Source organism: Pelophylax lessonae (assembly GCF_965119305.1).
Source record: "Pelophylax lessonae genome assembly, chromosome: 1".
NCBI lineage: Eukaryota > Metazoa > Chordata > Amphibia > Anura > Ranidae > Pelophylax > Pelophylax lessonae.
The window spans coordinates 547,719,032-547,734,567 of record NC_138768.1 but is presented as its reverse complement, the minus strand read 5'-3'; the positions used below and the strand labels follow the sequence as shown (position 1 = coordinate 547,734,567).

The 15,536-nt window shown below is 43.4% G+C and overlaps 1 protein-coding gene across 1 annotated transcript in view; it reads left to right on the top strand.

Annotated features, from left to right (window-relative positions):
* The first annotated feature begins 955 nt into the window (after positions 1-955).
* Positions 956-15,536, top strand: part of WRN (WRN RecQ like helicase) — a 248,339-nt gene continuing 233,758 nt past the window's right edge. The window contains exons 1-2 of the mRNA XM_082247844.1: positions 956-1,051; positions 7,365-7,480. Coding sequence (XP_082103970.1) covers positions 971-1,051; positions 7,365-7,480 — 197 coding nt within the window. The 5' untranslated portion in view covers positions 956-970. The remainder of the gene's footprint in view (positions 1,052-7,364; positions 7,481-15,536) is intronic.

Below are 15,536 nucleotides of genomic sequence, written 5' to 3'. Positions count from 1 at the left end.
GATACAATAGTGCGCTTTTTTTTTTTTTTTTTTATCCTACTGATACTTATTTAAAAAAAAAAACAAAATCCTGTCCAAAAAATACAGACCCTGGCCTTTGACCCTGAACATGATCCAAACACTAACCCTGGGTCTGACCTAGATTTATCCTTGATCTAGGTTTTTTCTTTTTTCTTTCTATCTTTGCAAGGACAGAGAAAGATACAATGTATCTATCTTGTCCATTCACAGAGACCGAAAGCATGGGGGTGGGTTTTACAGTAACTGATGACTGCGATTGCCAAGCAGAGGCTATCACAGCAATCGGGACCTGGAATGGGCCCGGAGCTCTCGGTGAGACCTTGGTCTCTGTGCTGGAAGCGAGCTGCAAAGGACGATACGCAAATATGCGGCTCCATGGGAAAAAAGTCTGGTCCAATGGGGCCGCATTTTTGCGTACAGTCGGTGCAAAGGGGTTAAAGCGGTGATAAAGGCCTTTCATTGATTTATACCTACAGATAAGCCTATTATAAGGGCTACCTGCCGGGACAGTAAATATCTCCTAAATGTACACAGGAGATATTTACTTTAGTAGCAGCTGGTGATGTCACGGTGCATGTGCACTGCCCTCTCAATGGGTGGCATATCATCCATTGAGAGAGCTGTGCCGCAGGAGTGATGTCATCACCACTCTGCTATTCAAATGGCCAGAGCCCAGGAACCCAGAAGGATGACCAGGTGAAGATGGAAGCCCTGCCAACAGTGTCAGCACACTGCTGGAGGGCTTCATTTTTAGGGTAAGTCTTTAATAATGTGCTAGTATGCGATGCAGGAGGAAGAATTTTTTTGGGGTTATTTTTTTTTTTTTCGGTTTACTACCGTTTTAATGATCGGTAAGCTGCAATATAATGCATTTTTGGTTTTCGATTTAATACCACTTTTATGTTTTATAAACATTATTTTTGCAGGTTTGCATTTACTTTGTGTTTATATGAAAATGACCGGAGAACAAAGAAAGCTTCCCAGCTGGATGTCTGACAAGGATGCAAGTGGCCCTAGTAAAGTGAAAAAGGCAAGTGGGGATTTATTTACAATTCTTTTTTAGAGGCATTTTTAGTCACAAAATGTTTTCAAATAGGCAAGTACCAGTAACTTATCAGAAAGTGACTGATATTCTTGTACCACAATCCACTGTGTGAAACGTTAGTCCCTTCTTGATTTCTGTACTACCCCATAAGCCCACGTCACCTAATGGTCCATAGACAGGAATAATTATTAAGCCACTATTATCAAAGCATCTTTCTCATTTTTAAGATAGATGATGCTGTGTGCAGGGAACCTTTCACCACAGCCTAAAAATGTAACATATGTTCTGATGAAGTGTACAGTAAACATGAATCCCAGGAGAGGAATTTGTTAATGTGAACCTCTTGCCAGGACATTTTTTTCAGCAGCAGCCTTAGGAGATTGCATTGCATTTACTTTATTATTTTCCTGATAAAGCCTTCCTTGTGTAGACATCCAAAAACCCTGAGACTGTTACTGTTAGTACCGCCATCTGGTATATCAGCAGCACCAGCAGACTCAGCCCTTGGGGCTCTTTCACACGGCCGTTCCGTATGTCCGTATATCACCCCATCCGTTTGCGGGTGATATACGGACATAATGCATGTCAATAGGATTGCGGATGTCAGCGGATGACCATCCGCTGACATTCGATTTGTGTCCTTTCAGTTCTGTTCCGTTTTTTGGAACGGAACAGAACCCTATTTTTCTTCAGTTTAAAAAATGGAACGGATGCAAAATCGGATGTCAGCGGTGTCATCCGCTGACATCCGCAATCCCCATAGACATACATTATGTCCGTATATCATCCGCAAACGGATGGGATGATATGCGAACATACGGACCGGATGACACAAGTGTCATCCGTGTCCGTAGAAAAAAAAAAAAAAGTGCCGCAGCGGATGAAAAAAACGGAGCGGCTGTGTGAAAGAGCACTTGCTCAGGTGACATTTTATTGTATAACCTCTGACTGTTTACTAGGGCTGCAACGAATGATTATTTTCATAATCGATTTGGCTGATTATTGTTTCGATTAATCAGATAAAAACCTCAAAAAAAGCTTGGTGTATAATTTTGTAAAGTTTAAAAAAAAAAAAAAAGGCAATTTATTCTTAAATATCTCTATGCAGTGGTAAATAAAATAACCAGCTATATGGTTAGAGAACAAAATATCTAATCCACTCTGAGAATAACAGGAGAGATCTACAGAATATATAAATAAAAGTTGTATTGGACAAATCCAATCAAGTGGACATATTACAAAAGTCTGTCAGATAATGTCCATAATTACGGTTTCGGGCTTGTCCGATAGCACCCTTCTTCAGGACAGAACATATCTGGTCAAAAAATCTCCATTCATCTCTTTAATACCATGTGTTAATAGGAACCACCTGTCACATTAATCCATTTATATAACTCAGTTGTGTTAATTATACCACAGGAAAGGAACATACGATCTAGTGTATCACATCAATTCAATCACTTTCATCAAAGGCATCCACATATCTCCCTAATATTATGAAAATATAAAACACAAAAAATACATAAAATATAAAGTATAAAAGAAAAAGTACATATATATTACTCCAAATACATCCAGACCCTTTAAATCACTCAAATAAAGAGATGTAGGTCTAATTCGGAATTTAACCCCTTAGGTTGTAAACTATCCAATGTGTGTATCCATTGAACTTATATTTGCAAATTGTAATGTTACTATATACAGTGTGTGTATGTATGTGTGTGTGTGTATATATATATATATATATATATATATATATATATATATATATATATATATATTTTATATATATATATATATATATATATATATACACACTATTAGAGGCTGAATCTGGTACAAATCATCAGACTCCGAGATCAAAATTCTTATTTAAAGGAAAAAAATGTAAAAAGACCTACGATTTTTGGACAGGACTGTAATATAATATTTTATGCATGACAGACTCCCTTGTCATAGGTAGGTAGCTTGATACAACCTGTGCCTGCTGTCACTTATGCTGGCCATACACAAACTATTTTTCCTTTTGAAAATTTTCATTTTAAAAACATTAGTTAACTTTTCTAATCATTAGTGGGGTCAAATCGGTGTTCGTTTGCAACCACAGTAATGGGAAAATTAAAGGGAGCAGAATAGAAAACTTTTAGGTCAAAGGAATTTTCAGACAGTGTATGTGGTTTCTGTTCAGCAATTACATTCATTTTAAAATTGAATGTTAAAAGCAAGAGAAATTTTCAAATGTACAAAGAATATTCTCGTCTGAAAATTGATACGTGTAGGTTTAGTAGTAGCAGCATGCTTTTTTTTTTTTTTGTTTTACTTGTCATGATGGGGTTAAAAAAACACAAATTAGTCCTTCATAGCACAAAAAAAGCAGATAATCACTAGTGTAAGGGGTTCATTTATTATGTGAAACAGTTACCAGTATGTATGTATGTATATATATATATATATATATATATATATATATAACAAATTTGAACCCATAAGCAGGATATACCCTGTACAGGTTATTTTAACTGGGAGTCAGACACGAAGCTATATGTACTGGTCTGTGTACTGGTTTTGTACAGAGCGGCTCTGATTCCCCCCTCTTCTGGGGTCCCTCACTGGCACTTCTGGCTCCTCCTGCCCTCAGAGTGCCCCTATAGCAAGCCCCCAAAGTATAGTATAGAGCAGCCTTTTTCAACCAGGGTGCCTTGAATTTATTTCAGGGGTGCCTTGGCACAATATGTCAAAAAATGTACCCAAAATTGTATACAAGCCAGTGGGTGGATGAAACCTGCCTTTTAATTACACAAGCCACAGGTTTTTATTGTACAACATTAAACCTTCTAGCTGCCAACCGCCTAGCAACCAATGACATCATCAGTTGATAAGGAGGATATTTGTTGCCTGTATATCATCTTTGTTTGACCCTCCCTTGCCTCTCTCCATCAGCTTTGGGGGTCTCCTTAGCTAAGTGATGGAGAAAAACTGAAGGAGAAGAGAAACCTTGGAATACTAGTCAGTGCCAGTCTGCAAAAGTGTATTTGGTTTGGAAGAATATATCACCTCTTACGCTGGGTGTCCTGCATTATGTAAAACTATGAAAATAGTTTTACATTTTAGAATGGGGCGCGTCAAGACTGTCCATAATTTTAGAGGGTGCCTCAACATTGTTCATAATTTTAAAGGGTGCCTTGACTGAAAAAACCTTGAGAAACACTGGTATAGAGTGCCCCTATAGCAAGGTAAAAAAAACTTCTGCCTTTAGATCACTCACTTCCAGGACTACATGTACCATGAGGCATTGCTCCTCACACATTCACAAGCTCTCAGACACTTACTGCCGTTTATGGACAGTGTACTGAGCTGTATGTGTGCTGCACGGTGTATTTTGACATGTACAGTATCTCACAAAAGTGAGTGCACCCCACACATTTTTGTAAATATTTTTATATCTTTTTATGTGACAACACTGAAGAAATTACACTTTGCTACAATGTAAAGTAGTGAGCGTACAGCATGTATGACAGTGCAATTTTGCTGTCCGCTCAAAATAACTCCACACACAGCCATTAATGTCTAAACTGCTGGCATCAAAATTGAGTACACCCCAATTTAAAGAGGAAGTAAACCCTCCTCTACAACTTGTACCTATAGGCAAGCCTATGATAAGGCTTACCTATAGGTACTGTAAATATCTCCTAAACATGTACCGTTTAGGAGATATTTACCTTACATGTCGCCAGTGACGTCACTGGCGCATGCGCTCTGAAGGAACGGCCGATCGTGCCGTTCCTTCAGAGCCCCGTGCCGTGACTGTCGGCTCCCGCGCGTGTGCGCGGGAGTGTCGTCACCGCGGCTCCGGCCAATCAGATGGCCGGATGCCGCGATCCCGGAAGACGGGCGACTAGACATGTCGCCCGTCATAGAGGTGAGTGAGCGGCACGGCGGGGGCTCGTTCTGAGGTAAGTATTGCATAATGAGCTAATATGCGATGCATACTAGCTCATTATGTCTTTCTTTTGCAGGGTGTAAAAAAAAAAAAAAAAACTCAAACGAGTTTACAACCTCTTTAAATCGTCCAAAGTGTCAATATTTTGTGTGGCCATCATTATTTTCCAACACTGTCTTAACAGTCTTGGGCATGGAGTTCACCAGAGCTTCACAGGTTGCCACTGGGGTCCTCTTCCACTCCTCCATGACGACATCATGGAGCTGGTGGATGTTAGAGACCTTGCGCTCCTCCACCTTCCATTTGAGGATGCCCCACAGATGTTCAATAGGGTTTAGGTCTGGAGACGCTTGGCCAGTTCATCACCTTTACCCTCAGCTTCTTTAGCAAGGCAGTGGTCATGGTGGAGGTGTGTTTGGGTGTGTATCATGTTGGAATACTGCCCTGCGGCCGAGTCTCTGAAGACAGGGGATCATGCTCCGCTTCAGCACTCATGCAGCCCCAGACCATGACACTCCCACCATGCTTGACTGTAGGCAAGACACATTTGTCTTTGTACTCCTCACCTGGTTGCCACCACACACGCTTGACACCATCTGAACCAAATGGGTTTTTCTTGGTCTCATCAAACCACAGGACATGGTTTCAGTAATCCATGTCCTTAGTCTGCTTGTCTTCAGCAAACTTTTTGCGGGCTTTCTTGAGCATCATCTTTAGAAGAGGCTTCCTTCTGGCACAACAACTATGCAGACCAATTTGATGCAGTGTGCAACGTATGGTCTGAGCACTTACAGGCTGACCCCCCCACCCCTTCAACCTCTGCTATGCTGACAATACTCATACGTCTATTTCCCAAAGACAGCCTCTGGATATGATGCAGAGCACGTGCACTCAACTTCTTTGGTCGACCATGGCGAGGCCTGTTCTGAGTGGAACCTGTCCTGTTAAACTGCTGTATGGTCTTGGCCACCGTGCTGCAGCTCATTTTCAGGGTCTTGACAATCTTCTTATAGCCTAGGCCATCTTTATGTAGAGCAACAATGCTTTTTTTCAGATCCTCAAAGAGTTCTTTGCCATGAGGTGCCATGTTGAACTTCCCATGACCAGTATGAGAGTGTGAGAGCAAGAACACCAAATTTAACACACCTGCTCCCCATTCATACCGGAGACCTTGTAACACTAACGAGTCACATGACACCGGGGAGGGAAAATGGCTAATTGGGCCCAATTTGGATTTATTTACTTTGGGGTGTACTCACTTTTGTTGCCAGCAGTTTAGACATTAATGGCTGTGTGTTGAGTTATTTTGAGAGGACAGCAAATTTACACTGTTATACAAGCTGTACACTCACTACTGTACAATGTAGCAAAGTGTCATTTCTTCAGTGTTGTCACATGAAAAGATATATATATTAAAATATTTACAAAAATGTGAGGGGTGTACTCACTTTTGTGAGATTCTGTATCAACAGTGTACTGAGCTGTGTATGTGCTGCACTGTATTTTCTGATGTTTAAAAAATATTGCATTCTGTATGCAGGCCAACTAATTGATTATGAAAATAGTTGACTATTTTTATAATCGATTATGCTGATTAGTTGTTTTAGCCCTACTTTTTACCCAGCAGCTACATTAAAGGCAGTATAGCAGTGTTAACTTCATCAACAAAATATTTTGTCGACTAAATTAACACTATTTTAGTCTACTAAAATACGACTAAAATTAAAACAATTCAGATGACTAAAATGGCATTTTTAGTCAAGACTATTACTAAAACTAAATCGAAAATGGATGTCCAAAATAACACTGCACTACCACATGAGAATAAGTAGGGGGCATCTACTAAGCTGCTTTTTTTTATTATTTATTTATTCTTTTTTTATATTTAATTTTGGTAATATATTCAGGTAATACGTTCATTGGCAATTTACATTTTTTTTTTTTTTGTATATTTTAAAGTTGCACTTCTGTTTGTCAACAAGCAATGTTTTTGTTTGTTTATGAATCTTGTGTTTTTTTTTTTTTATTTTATTTTTTTAAATAAAGGCCTTGTATATCACAACGGCTACATCTGTGTCTGTACTGCATGTTCAAACCTAATCCCATAAATAACATGTTATCAGATCTTTACCCCAGCAGTTTATAATGAGTTTGGAAGTTCTAGAGAAACACCTAAATAATGCAAACAATTTAACCATTCGGGAGACTAAAATACGACTAAAACTAAAACCATTCAGGAGACTAAAATACAACAAAAACTAAAATTATGTTTTAGACTATGACTAAAACAAAATCGAAATTTGATGTAAATATTAATACTGGTTCTGTGCATTGATGCTGTTTTTTGTTGTTGCTTAGAAATTTGTGTGGAAGAAGAACATTTTGGAGGATAGCCTGCCATTCCTGGAATTTGGTGGTTCTGCTTACTATAGTTATGAGTCCAATGATTGCTCTTACTTGTCAGAGTGTATCAGGTAAGCATACAATACAGTGCTTATTATGGTTAGCTTACTTCTGTTTTAGTAATGCAAGTTCAATTAGTGTCCATGTTTTTGATATAAATTGTCACTCCTACTTCCTGGGTAAAACTATTGCTTTTAGGTTAATAAAATAAGGTTTAGTCCCTAGGGATATGTTATGGCTGATCTCTGAAAGTGCAGCTGTTGCTTATAGCAGTAGCTAATCTCTTTATTTTTTTGGGAAAATAGAACAAAAATTTGAGTTATTGTGCGCAATAACTGTAATGTTATTTTACTTGCAGTGTTTTTTCCTGGATATATTGATGCATTGTAAATGATAGTGTGGATTGATCTTTGTAGGGTTTCCCATGTGAGCAGCAACAAGGACTTTTCAGCCCTGTTGGAGAGGAGATTAAAGTAAAACCTTGGTTTGAGAATGTTTTGCAAGACCAGCAACATTTTTTAAAATACATTTTGACTTGATATACAAGTAGCGTCATGTCACAACTGAGGGAAAAAGAGAAGCGGTCTCTCTAAGTGTAGCAATATGGTTACACCTAATGAAGGTACAACATTTAGCAACTCACATGGTTGATTATTAAAACAGGCACGTTTAAGTATGCAGGCATCTGGGGTAAAGCTGTCCAGCTAGACCATCTGCCGCACCGCCAACGGCGACATCCCTTTCCCACTGCGCTCAACGAGATTGCTCTACTGCATGGTAGTCTTTCCGGTCATGATTGTAGACTGACAGAGGTTAGAGCCGGTGGTGCGGAGGATGGTCTATGTTGACTACTTGAGTGCTGGTAGATTGTAGGAGGAGTTCATTTCTCCCACGATTGTCCTATCAGGCTTCAAGACCCTCGATTCTCTGTCTGAACAGTGCTGATTGAGCCTCAGCTGATCATATGTACCCTTCCAAGAAAAAGAAAATTCTCTAGCTTTACACACCTGACTCCATAGACTGTAAATATTCGGTTATTTTTTAGAGTCAGTGGAAGAAAGAGCTGATCAGAGAAGACAGGATCGAACAGTCTTTTTACACAATGCAGAGGATTAACCCCTTAGAATCCACACTAAGGGTTATAACAAGCATGCTTTACTGCATATACAGACTGATTTTACTGTTGTGGGTTTAGTAACACTTAATCATTCACCTAGGGTGGCATCTTTACTGTTAGCATAGTCATCCAAACTTCAATATGCCCCCGTCCACAGACCACATTGCCCGCCACCACACATTTGCGGTGAAGAGACCCTTGTCCTCACAACACTGGAATAAGCTGCTTTCTCAATGCAGGTGTTTGGAAGCTGCCAGTGGGTTATGGGTGGTTGCCAGGTGTGATGAAGCTGAGGATGACAGCGGGTGAGGTGTTAGCAAGGTTGCAGTGGGGTGCCAGGTAGGATGAGGATAACAGGGGGTCGGGTGTTAGTAAGGTATCAGTGGGTTGCCAGGTGTGATGAGGATGACAGGGGGCAGGGTGTTAGCAAGGTATCCATGGGTTGCCAGCTGTGATGAGGATAACAGAGGGTGTGGAGTTAGTAAGGGATCAGTGGGTTGCCAGGTTTGATGAGGATTACGGATGGTGGGGTTGTGAGTAAGGTATCAGTGGGTTGCCAGGTGTGATGAGGATGACGGAGTGGAATGTTAGCAAGGTTGCAGTGTGTTTCCAGGTGTGATGAGGATGGCAGGGGGTCGGGTGATAGTGAGGTATCAGTGGGTTGCCAGATGTGATGAAGATGAGGATGATGACGAGTGGGGTGTTAGTAAGGTATCAGTGGGTTGCAAGGTGTGATGAGGATGACGGGGTGGGGTGTTTAATAAGGTATCAGTTAGTTACCAGGTGTAATGAGGATGATGGGTGGGGTGTTGGCAAGTTTGCAGTGAGGTGCAAGGTGTGATGAAGGTGGGAATGAGGATGGCAGGGGGTGGGGTGTTAGCAAGGTTTCAGTGGGTTGCCAGGTGTGATGAAGATGACAGGGGGTGGGGTGTTAGCAAGGTATCAGCGGGGTGCCAGGTGTGATGAGGACGGTAGGGGGTGGGTTGTTGGCAAGGTATCAGTGGGATGCCAGGTATGATGAAGATGAAGATGACAGGGGGTGGGGTGTTAGTTGCCAGGTGGGATGAGAATGACAGGAGGGAGAGAGAGAGAGAGAAAAAAAGGAAAGGCACAGAAAGAGAAAAGGATCACAAATATGAAAAAAAAAAGAAAACGTAACACATTTTTGGCATGATCTGTATTATTTATGAATTTAGAAATTGGGAAATGTATTTTTAAAAGTTTAGAAATCTCTATGACCTCAAATTGCACGTCTGAAGCCTGTAACTGATGCTGTTGAGAAGTCAAAATAGAACACTGCAGAAACATGTACAGTACAATGCTGTGATCCCCTTTATGAAATAAATGCCTCTTGAAATCCACTACAGCCTGTGTCCTTATGCTCTTATTGGAGGCGGAGCATCCATGAATCAAGATGTGACATCCCACCTACTGTGTTCTTTTTTAGTTACTGGGCATGGAGGAGGAGGGAGGGACTGGGCTGTCATTTAGGATCTGTATACATGCCCAAATGTGTGATGTTAATTCCATGTGACCTGTAAAGCTCAGCTAAAACCAGGAAGTGTTCTCTCCAGCAATAGAGACCAAACTGAGCATGTGCAGCAGAACTACACTTACTGTGCTTATCTGGACTTTTTCAGAGTGAATGTGCAGGAGGGGAAGATCTTTGCATACAGGATCACATAGCCTTTTTACTACGGATCGACCGATTATCACCAAAGCCGATTAATTGGGGGCCGATCTGCACTTTCCCCGCTATATCAGAATCGGCCCCTGAGGTTACTGATATTGCCGATATTTCGGATATTTGTACCAGAGTGATGCCTGTAGCTAGAGGCATCACCCCGGTACCGGCGTACATAGCCTACGGTCAGCTGTCTTGTAATGACAACCAATGCGGCTGAGAAGCTGCTCGGCTGTCATTACAAGGAGTGGGAGGGGACGGGTCTCCACCAGGAGACCCGGGCAGCCAGCCTGCACGGCCGCCGAAGAGAAGACCCGATCAAAGCCGCATTCGGCTCTGATCGGGTCTCCATGTAAAAACCCGGAATTGATGTCATGACATCACTTGTGGGTGCTCTTCACCAAATTGAAAAAAATGACAGCATTCAAAACAGCCAGATCCCTCCACAAGAGTACCTGTTAAAAAAAAAAAAAAACACGTTTCTTTTATGTACGAAAATATCGGCCAATATCAGCCGATACCGATATGCGATGACCAAAATATCGGTATCGGCAATAAAAAAATAATATAGGTCGATCACTACTTTTTACACAATGCCGAGGATTCATCACTTGTGGAGGTTGTCATTTGTGGATGGAAATTGTATGGTCACACAACTTATCACATTGCTATAATATTTTTATATGGACTATAAATAAAACGAAGGACTTATGAATAAATGGTTGTGGAACGAATCACCTGAGTTTCCATTATTTCCTATGGGGAAATTCACTTTGATATAAGAGTGCTTTGGATTACAAGCATGTGTCCTGAACGAAATATGCACGCAATCCATGGTTTTACTGTATACAGTGATTTCTGGCAGCAATGTAGTATCACCTTAAGGCTCCGTTCACATGTAGGCATTTTGGGGCGTTCTTCTGCTCTAGGATCAGCTCTCAAAATGCCCAACAAGACAAATCCTATTCATTTCAATGGCCCCTGTTCACATCTGAGCGTTTTAAAGCTGTGAGAAAAACGCCCAACGCTCAAAAAAGTACATGAGCTTCTTTTTGGGCAGATTACAGATTACACAAAAAACGCCTGAAAAAACGCCCATAAAAACGCCTGTAATAGCAACGCCAAGATGTGAACGTAGCCTTAAATGTGCAGATGTCTCACCACCATAATCATTGGGGAGAAATCTACCTGGTCTTGGTTTCTTTTACATTCTACTGAAATGTTTTAAAATCTCACATGGGGAAAAAAATCAATTTGTTGAAACAGTTCTTTTAGAAAAAAAATGCAGATAATGGAGCTGATGTGTATAATGTGTAGGCAATCTAAGGCGAGGTGTATACAGTATATGCAACTTTTTATGCATGCTGATAGACATTTTAAGAATCGGACTACTCTATTGTATGTTACACAAGTTTTCAACCAATGTTACATATACCCCAGGGTGTACTTTGGCTTTTCAAAGAATATTTTTCTCTTACGTCCTCTGACAGTCGCCGCCTCTTCATATTCGTCACTAATGGGGTTATTGACCTTTGCTCCGTAGGAGTGCTAGGCAACAGAATATATTAATATCAAAGCTTTTAGCATATCCCACCCCCAGGGGGTGGTCCCCTCAGTCAATACCTCCTTACTTCCTGCATACCAATTCAGTTTCATATGCCTAGCTCAGGAGTGCAGGCTGTTCCTGTGCTGGGGCTCCTGGTCTCAGCCACTTTTCTCTTTTTTTGATTTTATTTGAAGTTTATTCTCTTTCTTTTACTTAGCTGTTTATTTTCAGCATTAGTTAGTTCTTCTGATGAAGATGATCGTGCGGAGCTGGGTCTCAGTCTGGCCGCCCTGGATCCCAGGGCCAGGGGCTTCCCAGCCTGCCATCGAGCGTTCAGCTTAGGTTTTGCCCTGGCACATTGAACGACCCATCCCTGTTCGCTGCAGGGATGCTATCGGTGAGGTGGCTACCTCACTGGACGCCATTACGGTTTCGCACCGCAACTCCACTGAGTCATGCTTGCGACACTCCCTGTCCTCAGTACTGCTGTTTGGTCGCTGGAGCAGGCTCCCCACGCCATCCGGACTGGTAAGTGTATCTCTATGTGGGGACCTGTCTTTTTTGGGTGTCAGTCTGGGACTGTGTGACCCTGCATGTCTGTGTGGCTGCTGTGCTCCCTGTCAGCTCCTGTGTGCACTTGCTGCTTGTGTGTGTGGGCTGTGAGGGGGGGGGGGCTCTACCGCTCTGCTGGGTGTCATATGAAGCAGTAGGATTTTAGACATGCTGTGCGGCGATCGCTGCGGCGATCCGCCATTTTTCTGGGGCAAAAATTATGGTGGCAGGTCCTGTGAGGTACTGCACACGTTTTTGGCGCCAAACGCCGCCATTTTGGGCGGCGATCGATCCCACATGTCAGCGCCATGTTCTCTTTGCCCAGGGTTTTGTCCTCAGCCGTGCGGCCATGTTTGTGTAGCCTTACAGAGGCTTCATAGGGGCGGTCAGTCTTGCATCACTTCCTTTTCCTCTGGGACAGCGATCGGTGCAGCAGCCTGTGTGTGCTCTCCAGGTTATATATCTCCTTTTTTTCCTGTATTCCTTGCCCAGTTTCTTATCCCTGTGGGGGTCAGTGGGTGCGGTGGGCAGCGCTCGCCGCGATCTTAAAGGGGCAGTACCCTTTATTAATTAATTTGCTGGGGCATGGATTCTCAGGATTGCAAGTTTCCTCCCACCTTGGTGGGGGGCCAAGGGGCTGCTGCTTCCCCCGAGGGGGCTGATCTGGCCACTATTGTGGGAAACTTAGCTGCTCAGGTGCAGATGCTGGTGGCTGATCGATCCACAAAACGGCCCAGGGTGTCTATTTCCTCTGATTCAGAGGGCGATGGGGCTGCTATGGCTGGAGTGCCCTTCTCAGGGTCTCACTCATCCCTAGACCTTGTGGGGTCTGACGGGGAGGCTGAGGTGGAAGGGGTTGATAATTCTCCCCCTGGCTCGTCTGAAGAGCTTGCACTCATGGATGAGTTGGTTGCTTCTATCAAGCAAACACTGCATTTGCAGGATGAACCATGTCCTCCTGCTTTGATGTCCTCTTATGGGACGCAGAGAAAACGCAAAACATCGCAGGTTTTTCCTTGCTCTACGGAATTTCAGCGCGCGGTTGATGAGCAATGGCGCAATTTAAAGAAGCCTTTCGCTGTGCCGAGTAGGTTCAAGCTGCGTTATCCCTTTACACCAGCTACTGATGAGCGTTGGTGTGTGCCGCCTCAGGTGGATCACGCGGTGGTGATTTTGAATAAATCTACTGCGATCCCTGCTGAGGATACCCCGGTGTTCCGGGACCCGACGGACAGGAGATTGGAATCTCTGGCCCGTCATGCTTATACGGTGGCTGGATCTATGCTGAAGCCTATTTTTGCTTCCATAATGGCAGCCCAGGCTATTGCGGATTGGACGCAGGTGCTCAAGCGCACGCTGGTGGCTGACTCTGCCCCGCCGACAACTTTGGCTATGGTGGATCAGATTCATCAGGGTGTCATGTATTTGTGTGATGCGGACTTGGATTTAGTCCCTTTGGCTGCACGTCTTTCTAGTGTGGCGGTCTTGAACCGTCGCCTGATATGGTTGAAATGTTGGTCGGTTGACCAATCTTCTCGCAAGACTCTGGCAAATTTGCCCTACGCGGGATCCCGCCTTTTTGGCGAATCTTTGGATACTCTGATAAAGGGTATTTCTGGGGGTAAGAGCACTCTCTTGCCCCAATCTCACAAGGCTAAGTTTGTTCGTGGTAAGAAGAATGCTTCGTTTAGGCCCCCTCAGGGGTCCTTTCGTGCCTTTCGGTCGCACTATAAAGGCAAGCCCTTCAAAGGCCAAGGCTCCCAGAGCTACAGATGAAGCTGTGTGTCACAGCGAATCGCGTCTAGCGATAGGTAGAGCGAGTACCACGTGATCCCCGGCCGGAGGATCGTATGCTGCGGGAGCAACACACCGCCGAGCCGCTCTTTTCATTTTTGCATGCTAAATTGTGATGTTTGTGAGTATAAACCCCGTTGTACACCTAATAAATGTGTTGTTTAAACGAACTTCACTATGAAAAGCTTCTTTTTCTGAGGACACGGGTGATGAATCTTGATCTTCCAGCAATATCCCTTCTTGATTGATTAATTGGAGAAGCTGAGTGTAAAGCCTATTTTTTCATGCCTGCTTATATCTACTTGGTGGTAAGTAGACATCTTAAGGGGGAAACCCCGCTTACAGCACAGTTCGAGCACTCAAGCACTTTATGAATATTGGGAAAGGTCACAGTACCTAGGAAGGATGCACTAATGGACATTTATTCAAAGCACAACGTGTTAAATCATTTGATTTTAGGAAGTTTATGATTTTATGATTTGTGTGATTTTATGATCTTATGATTTTATGATTTTTTGAAGAATATCACCCATATTTAAGAATAATTATTTATATTTTCAAAGCAGCGCTGCATTCACATTTCACATCCCAGAAAAAAGCGTGGGCTGGTAAGCAGAAGTCCGGCCAGTCCGGATCCGCTGCCCATAACAATGCGGCCTGAAGGGGCGCCCTCACCCGTTTCTGGGGTGGGGGGACGTTTGCTCGGTTTTCTTCAACCCTGGCTGGACCGCATTCGGGACAGGTGGGTTCAGGAAATCGTTCGATCTGGATACAAGATCGAGTTTCTCTCTCGGCCGGCGGGCAGATTTTTCCCCTCAAACCTTCAGCTGACTCCGGAGCGCTTGCAGGATCTGCACCTGGCGGTGCGGGACCTACGGGCCCAGGGAGTGGTGGTTCCAGTGCCTCATCGGGACAAATTTCGGGGGTTCTATTCCAATCTGTTCACTGTGCCCAGAAAGGAGGGCAAAGTACGTCCGATTCTGGACTTAAAAGCTCTGAACCGCTTTGTGCGGGTTTGCAAGTTTCGCATGGAATCCCTGCGCTCGGTGGTGGCTGCCCTGGTTCCGGGGGAATTCATGGCCTCCATCGACTTGAAGGATGCGTACCTTCACATCCCCATTTTCGAGGGTCACCAGAGGTACCTTCGTTTTGCCATTGCGGAGGATCATTATCAATTCGTGGCGTTACCCTTCGGTCTCGCTTCGGCTCCGCGGGTTTGCACCAAGGTGCTCGCGCCGGTTCTGGCCTTACTGAGAGCCCAGGGCATCTCTGTCTTGGGGTATCTGGACGATATCCTGATTCGGTCCGCGACCAGTCAGGTTCTGGTGAACGACCTGTCCATCACGATGCAGACTCTGCAGGAATTCGGCTGGACGATAAATTTTCCAAAATCGACGTTGTGTCCGTCGGTTCGTCTTCCCTACCTGGGGATGA